This window comes from Lagopus leucura, unplaced genomic scaffold, assembly GCF_019238085.1.
Source record: "Lagopus leucura isolate 7727_CA_CO unplaced genomic scaffold, USGS_WTPT01 Super-Scaffold_100045, whole genome shotgun sequence".
Lineage (NCBI taxonomy): Eukaryota > Metazoa > Chordata > Aves > Galliformes > Phasianidae > Lagopus > Lagopus leucura.
Genome location: NW_024962292.1, coordinates 4747 through 12475, shown reverse-complemented (window position 1 = coordinate 12475; position 7729 = coordinate 4747). Strand labels below are relative to the sequence as shown.

At 54.6% G+C, this 7729-nt stretch overlaps 1 protein-coding gene across 1 annotated transcript; it reads right to left on the bottom strand.

The window, feature by feature from the left end:
- Positions 1 to 1074: 1074 nt before the first annotated feature.
- On the bottom strand, positions 1075 to 6784 carry PSMF1 (proteasome inhibitor subunit 1). The gene is made up of 7 exons (XM_042884813.1): positions 6595 to 6784; positions 5956 to 6108; positions 5291 to 5373; positions 4847 to 5032; positions 4234 to 4287; positions 2442 to 2600; positions 1075 to 2306 (listed from the first exon to the last, which is right to left on the bottom strand). The coding sequence occupies exons 1-7, from the start codon at positions 6721 to 6723 to the stop codon at positions 2255 to 2257; spliced, it is 816 nt and encodes a 271-aa protein (XP_042740747.1). The 5' UTR covers positions 6724 to 6784; the 3' UTR covers positions 1075 to 2254.
- Positions 6785 to 7729: the final 945 nt, after the last annotated feature.

Below are 7729 nucleotides of genomic sequence, written 5' to 3'. Positions count from 1 at the left end.
AACTCCCCATAAAATGAGCTCAAGATGCACCAACCGCTGTGCTCCCTTGCATGCTAACAGCTTCAGTCACTCATGTTAGTGCTGGTATTGCTGGCCATGCTTGGTGCAGGATCCACATCTTCCCGCACCTCTGCTCTCTGAGCACAGACAGCAGAGACCACAGCAGCCCCAAGGCTCAGCCACGAGCCCACAGCCACCCCAGCTCCACGCAGGGTGCTCTTCCTCTTTTCAATCCCCTCCTCTCCCACCTGCTCCCCCAAGCTGCAAGGCACTGCAAACCCACTGGGGTTAAGAGCTGCAGACAAAAGATTGTTTATCAAGACCCGACACAGCCTCTCCTGGCGCTGGATCGTTTTAATTAGCCCCATCAAAGCAGGCTGTGTTTCTCCCTCCTGAAAGGTTGCAGCACATGATTAATGCAGGCAGCAGAAAGCAGCTGTCTCCCGCAGAGAGCCTCTCTGATAAGGCAGAACCGCTTCCTCTCCCTGCAGCACCGTGCATCTCAACCTCACACAGCAAGGTCGGGGCTGCCCAGGAGCTGGGAGAACAGCAGGGACACAGCAAGAGCCTCACCTTGCTCCAGTTCAGCCAAATTTCTATGCCCAGTCCTTCCCCTCCCACATGCACACAGTCTGAGGTTCCACACACTGCAACTCAGCTGTTATTAGCCGTGTTTGTAGGCAAAAGGGGTTTAAAAGGAAAAGCCTTAGGGGAAAAGGGAGAGAGGGGAGCACTTCCCCTTCTTTATTTATGCCTATGCAGCTGCATGCAGTGTAACAACGGTGTTCAGTGCCCTGGAGAGCCAATTACCACCAGAAGCACAGCCAAACAAGGGCTGGGCCGTTCTCCATTTAATTTTCTTAATACAGTCTCATCATCTCAGAAAAGCACTGCTGCTAGGAAAGAAGGGAAAGAACAAAGCAGGCTCCCAGCTCGAACCCACCACCCCAGACAGGGCAAGCACAGACAGAACAGAGCTCCCAAGTGCAGCTTTGGGGCTCCTCTTCTTGTGGGGGGAGATGAGGAGGCCAACTGGGGTGGGGGGGTCACCCCCAACAACTGCCAACACAACACTGTTGTCAGATTTTTATTTCAAACTCATGAACGTCTTTCCAAGAAATCAAACCATGAGAAGAAAATACAGTATTGAACTCCTGGGGGGCTCCAGCCCCAAAATTATCTGACACAGGGGAAGCTGTAGGAAAGGGAGGGGGTTCCAGAAAGAGCTGAGAACCCTATGACTCATGCAGGTCTTGTCCTTCCTCCACAAGCTGTTTGGTGATGGCAACACAGAGTCCAGCTGGGCAGAGCCACACAGGTCTCATGTCTCATGCCATAGGACTGACAGCAGTGAAACATGTTCCTATAAACCTGCTGCAAAGCAAAGCCCTAAATCCTTCAGCTCCACCAGGCACAGAGAGACTGTGCTGGACCCCGAGTTCAGGTAGGCACCCAAGCCTCCTGTTCCACCCCAACCAACACGGTGCCCAACAGGCAGCTCTCCACACTGCCTGTGGGTTTGGCACACATCCCCAGGAATGAAGGACAGCATGGCTACAGGGGGACAGATAATGCCAGGAATTCACTGCATGTCTCTTTTCATGCATGTTCAAGGCTTTGCTGTTGGAGCCCTTCACATTCAGTGTGCATGCCCATGCAGAAGCCCACCTGAGCCTCTACTGGGGGTCTGCCCACAAAGACCCTGTGAGATGGGCTTTAGCCCTCCATTACTGATCAGCACTCTTTGGATAAAGAGCAAGAGAGAAACCACCATGCATGGGAAGCCTTCTCCAGCTGAAGCTTTCAGCGACGCTATTGCAGCTCCCCAGCACGGGAGTGGCAAGAAGCCAGCTCCCTCCTTACCACTGACTGTATGCATAATCCCAGCAGCAAAAGCTATGCCACCCTGGAGAAGGAGAGGAGAAACCTCAAAGCCCAGGGCTGCTCTCAGCACACCACGCTGCTCCTGACACTGCTCTGGCACAAGGCTGGCCCATGTCTGCTGCGTACCCATGGCCAGCTACCCTTGGAGGAGCAGAGAAAGAAATGAACCTACTGCTTCCTCTTTTGTTCTGTGCATATGGAAACCTTTATAGCCAGTCTGAAACACAGGAGCACAGCCCTGAGCAGGGAGAAGAAAATCACTGTTGAAAAGATCAAAGTCCACCAAAGAAGGGAATGAAGAGCGGAAAGTGCTCCTCGCTCCAGGAAACTGCTCTGGCTGCAGCTAGCTGAGAAACCACTCAGTGACTCCTCACATGAACATGTCATCATAGCCTGGAGGTGGGAGGTGGTCGGGATCTGGCCTAGAAAGGAATTTAGGACAAAGTCAAACCCAGAACGAGAGCACAACCCTGGAAGGAGCAGCAGATCAGAGGCAGACTGGCAGCATGCTGTGGTCCTTGCTGCAGTGGCTGCCCAGGCATGGCCAAAACACCTACCCAGCCCTACCAGCCCCTAAGGGGCCAAAGGGGTCAAATCTGGCTCCTGGTGGAACTGCTCCTGGGGGAAGGCGGCCGGGGAGACCTGCTGATGGGTCAATGCCAGGCTGTGGGAATCCAGACCGGAGAGGATCAACGATCATTCCACCACTCCGACCTCTGGGGAGAGGAAAGGCAGCAAATGAGATGAGATTGGCACAGAAGAGCAACGTGCTCCTCCTGCACCTTCCCCATGCTGCAGCACAACACGTGCTCAGCGCAGGGTGTAAACTGCAGCTTAACATTACACTGAGATGGGAGTCTTATGGCTGCAGCACACACACCTAATGCAGGGCAGGAGCAAACATCCAGATCCAAGGCACCACCATGTCTGCAACCTCTTATTCTAGCTGGGGATATGCAGAAGGAAGCAACAGCAGCAGCTTCCTTCTTCCCTCAAGTTCCTGCAAGGATCCAGGCAGAACACAAACCGTGGCTGCTAAGTCCCCAGCGGGCTGCTGACCGTGCATTGGACCTGCTGGTCATCACTGCCACTCGTAGCCCCATCCCTGCTGCCCTATGGGAGCACAGTGTTGTAAGAGCCTGCAGACCCTGCAAACCTTTCCAAAGCACTGCCTGGAAGTCATCTGCTGACCGTGGTGGCTCCTCAGAGCTGCTCCATGCTGCAAGTGCCATTTCCTCATAGTCGGCTTTCTGCAAACTCAGCTGGAGTCTCTGGACACCGCTGCCATCATACAAGTCATTAACAACTGCACTAATGAGTTCCATTACTCCAGGCTGGCTGCCCACGGCGCCCCAGGACAGCCAGGCCCCATGAGCATATGCCTGGAAGTCTGGGTCTCCAGCCCCAGTGCTGGCAGGTGTCAGCACACAAATCTGCTATCACTTACAATCATCTCTGTGTCATCTGCAGAGAAACTGCCAATGAAGAGCTGGAGGCAGTGGGAGAAACAGGGTCCCCCCCACAACTGAACCCCTTTTCCTCATGCTATCAGGTTTCTTTCCAATCACCCAGCCTTCTCCTTCCCGCAGGGCAGGACATTTCTAGCTGGCCAAACTCACAGAGAATCAAGTCTTGCAAGAGGGAAAAAATGCGATCCCCACAGGAGAGCTGTTCTAAAGAGGACTCCCCTGAGCTGCAAGGCGCTTTGCAACAACTCCAAGGACTGTTTTGTGTCTGAAGATGTGCTTTTATCTGGAATGGCAGATGACAGGTCCTTCTTGCCCAACCAAAACCAAAAAATCCAGACATGCATTTGGGAAGAGCAGTCCCCCAAACTGCCTGGCTTCCACTCAGGCCTTCTCCAGCATCCCTGCTCGAGTGCCCCAAAAAGCCTGGAGGCTCACAATCAGGACTCGGGCATCTGTGGACTCAACTTTAAGCCTCTCCCTCTCCAGACTGCTGGGCTGTAAATGCAGCAGCTGGTACCATTTTAAATTAGAGACTTACATTCACTTAACGATGTATTCAGCTTTGATTTACTGAAGGAATTAGTGCATGTTAAATGAATACAGGCTGATTATTAAACAGACGCAGATTGCAACCTATCATCTAAGCAAGCGACGGGATCTTATTACGATATTAGAACCATATTGAGGTTTAGCAACTGTCAATTGCTCCTTTGCAATTTGTAATGAGGAACTGTTCCACTGCCACCCGCACTCAGACACACTTTGCTCAATGCCTGAGCCAGACCGACGACAGCTGTTTCAGGGAAGGTCTCTCAGTGAAGGGCAGAGCTGGGGATGCTCCAAGGACATGCAAAGCATGACCTCCCTTAGCCATACTCACCCCAAAGGGTCCAGGTCCTGCCCACCAACAGCGAAGGGGTTCAAAGGAGAGGGCCTGAAACAGCACACAGTGAACAAGACTTTCACTGCAGGGCTGATTTCATGCAGTTTCCAGCCAACAACACAACGACTGTCCTTGCACTCCTGGAAGGAGTATCTTGCAACCTAAGCTCAAGCAGACAACAGTGGGGCTAAAGAAACACGAGGTGACATGTAAGGCAGTAGCCACAGCAGAGCCACCACAGTGTCTCTGACTTCCAGCCAAAGGCTTGTGGGGGAACAGAGGGAAGAACCTGCCACATACAACAGCACTGTCCTTGCCCCTGCTGTTTCTGCTCCACCAGCCCCCAAGCCCTGATGGTCCCTCAACCAGTACAGAGCAGGGCTTCCCTCCTTCTGCCCCACATCTTTCCAAAGTAGGGCAAAACTAGCTCCTGAACTCATCATCCCATCCCTCAGCAAACAGCCTAAATCAATGAAAGCTGGCAGCCAGTGAGCCTGAGAACAGGTGGGGAGGATTTCGATCCCCTTCACTCCCCATTCCATCTGTGCAAGATGGGACCAGGGATAAAGTTTGTGCCAGGACCTTCAGTGGACACCCGCTGCTCACTCACCATGATGGTGCTCTTGTGCCTGCAGGGTGCCGGGGTGGGATCCCAAGGGGGTTATAATCCTGGGGGGAGACAGGATCTTTCTTCTCTGCCTGGGACTCCTTCTTGACCTTTTCTGTGGGGACCCCCAGGGGACTGATGATACCTGAAGCAATCCTTGTCCTCAACTCCTCCATGTTCTTGTAGACTCTGCAGGGATGAGAGGCAAGCTGGTGGGACAGACAGACTATGGCACTCAGGCACAAAGGTGCTGGATGGGGTAGTGAGAGGATGTACATTCTTTTGGCATCTCTGGCACAAAACATGTACTCAGCTGGCACCCTGGATTTGTGCTGGAGAGAGGAGTCCTCCAGGCTCCTCCTAACCTCATCTCTGATCCCATACGCCCCCCTCCCCATGCTGGTGAGACTTTTTCTCCTGCAGAAAATGTCAGAGAACTGAGATTACTTGTGGAAATCATTCAGGTGCTCTGGGTTGATGTAGTCAGCCACTGCCAAGGTCACGTCTGCCACCTTCTGAGAATGACGATCCTAGTAAAGACAGGAGAAGCATGGTGTTAGCAGCCACGCAGAGCTAGGACTGAGGGAGGGAGCAAGCAGAGCCACTGGTAGGGAGATCAGGACATGAAGAACAAGCTTGCATGCTTCTTGTCCATGTCTCTGTGCAGTGTCCAAATCCCCAGCAGCAAAAAAAAACAACCACAACATGCAGCAAAACTCTCCCTTCTCGTTTCCCCTAGCCCAGGCTGTGAAGGTGAAAGACCAAAATCCCATGACAGCCAGAGTCAGGAAGAAGTGAAATGGAGCAAAAACGTCCTAGCCATATGCTTGTTGGGAAGTGATGTGAAAATACACCCTCAGCTGGAAAAGTGGCACATAAAGGGACACTGGGCCAGAGTGCAAGGAAGACTATATCCATGGCCAGATGTGGCTGTGTTTGACTAGTTCCCAGCTGGGCCACATCTCTCAGGGACAGATGATGGTGTAAGGCAGAACAAATAGCAGCAAAACATTTAAGAAATTGGCTCTACTGTTTTTCACACATTTTGGACAGTAGCAGACACTGCATCTGAAAGGACTCCAATTTCTGCAGCAATCAGTTCAGGTGCTCACCATGACATTAAGGATCATGCTGTCTTCCACCGCAATGGCTTTCAGCAGCAGTTCCTGGGCATCGTCTGTAGACTTGTAGCGCAGTGTATACACCTCCTTGTTGGCTTCCCAGCCAGCGGGCAGCAGCTCTGACTTCCTTTCATCAGGACCTGGCTACAGCAAGGCAGACAGGACAGTAAGGCCCGCTAGCAGCTAGAACAGGAGGGGCCACAGCCATCCCCTGCTGAGTAAAAGGCAACCAAGACCCAAACCAGGAGATGCTGCTCCCTGCTGCCTGTCACCCCAAAGCTTCCAAGCATGGGGAGCCGTCTGGTCGCGGGGAGCTTTTCTGCCCAAACAGCATCCTGCAGCCCACCACAGCCCCCGGCAGGCATCTCCCAGCACCGCTCCAGGCTCCCGATCCCCACCTCAGCACCGGTATCCCCGCAGCAACAGCCTCCCCAAAGCACAACACTTCCGGGAACCCCCAACGACACACCGCAGCAGCACCACCTCCAGGTCCCGCCGGTACCGGCACAACCCGCAGTGCCCACACGTCCCTGCCGGGTTGGGCCGCGCGGAGGCGGCGAGCGGCACTAGGAAAGGCCGAGGATCGGCGCGGCCTAGCGGGGCCTAGCGGCGGTGCTGCCCGGCCCGTACCTGCTCTCCGGCGCCGAGGCAGCGGTAGCCGTGCTGGATCAGCTCCCAGTGGATCCCGCAAACCAACGCATCCTGCGGGCAGGAGATGCCGGCCTGAGCCGAGCAGTACAGCAGCTCCAACCCCGCCATGGCCGCTCCGCACCGAGCAGGCGCGGCCAGACCGGGCCCTCCCCTCCCCTTCGCACAGCCGAGCCGGGCCGGAGCCGCGTCCCCGAGCTGGGCTGAGCCGGGCCGGCCCTCACTAGGGGGCTCCCGTCTGCTGTGCAGCGCCCGGCGGAGGTGTTGGGAGGGGGGATGGGGGCTGAAGTGAAATGGCCGCCGCTGGGGCTGGGAGAGCGGGCATTTCCGTGAGAAGTGCGGTGCTTCTGCGTGCACGGGGCGAGCTCTGCGTGTAGGGCTGCATCGCCGCTCCCTCTCGGGGGCGGCCCGTGGCTGTGGCAGGGCTCGCTGGTGTCCGTGTGCCGGTTCCTGCCTGCTGCCCGGCTCCTGCTCCCTAAGCCCGGGCTCTTTCTCACCAGAAGCGTTGCGACATTGGCTGCCCAGTTAATAAAAATCTAAAGAACCTGCAGCTGTGTTCACGTGCACCCCTGAATTGAGCACTTCCCTCGTTACCTGAAGGACACTGCAATGAGCCATTGTCAGGGTTATTCCTACGCTTCCTTCGTCTCCTTTCTCTGTTTATATCACCTGAGCTGTTGTTAAAATTGCCACTGAGTTTCCCAGCCATGCAGTGGCCTGGCCTGCAGCCGGTGTTATCAGCAAGTCCTCGACTCAGGGGGCTGGAGCAGCATCTGGATAAAGGAGCCCTGTGCCAGGGAAAGGCATCATTTGCTGCTTTCCCAATCTGATCTCCAGCTCCTTGGGAATACTCTGATTCATATTGACTTCATGATGCATCTATTAATTAACTTGCTCTGTCCACTCTTTCCATTTCCCCCTCAAGAAATCACTGAAGCTGAACAACTGACCGCAGCCAATCCTGCTGCTCCGCACTGCCCATTCCTGTGAATCATCTCCCTGGTGGCTGTGGAAATGTTGCACCTCTTGCGAATGGTCCTGCTCCGCGGAAGACTTTCGTGGCATGAAATCTGACAGAGCCGTGCAGGCCAGGTGGGAATCTGCAGGAAAGTGACCA

What these genes read in the sequence shown, in the direction of transcription:
- PSMF1 (XM_042884813.1), bottom strand. Translation starts at nt 6,723, where the DNA reads ATGGCGGGGTTGGAGCTGCTGTACTGCTCGGCTCAGGCCGGCATCTCC. An exon ending in GCCTCGGCGCCGGAGAGCAG is followed by an intron (nt 6,109 to 6,594) that starts GTACGGGCCGGG and finishes GCCTTGCTGTAG; the next exon opens with CCAGGTCCTGATGAAAGGAA. An exon ending in GCATGATCCTTAATGTCATG is followed by an intron (nt 5,374 to 5,955) that starts GTGAGCACCTGA and finishes TGTCTTTACTAG; the next exon opens with GATCGTCATTCTCAGAAGGT.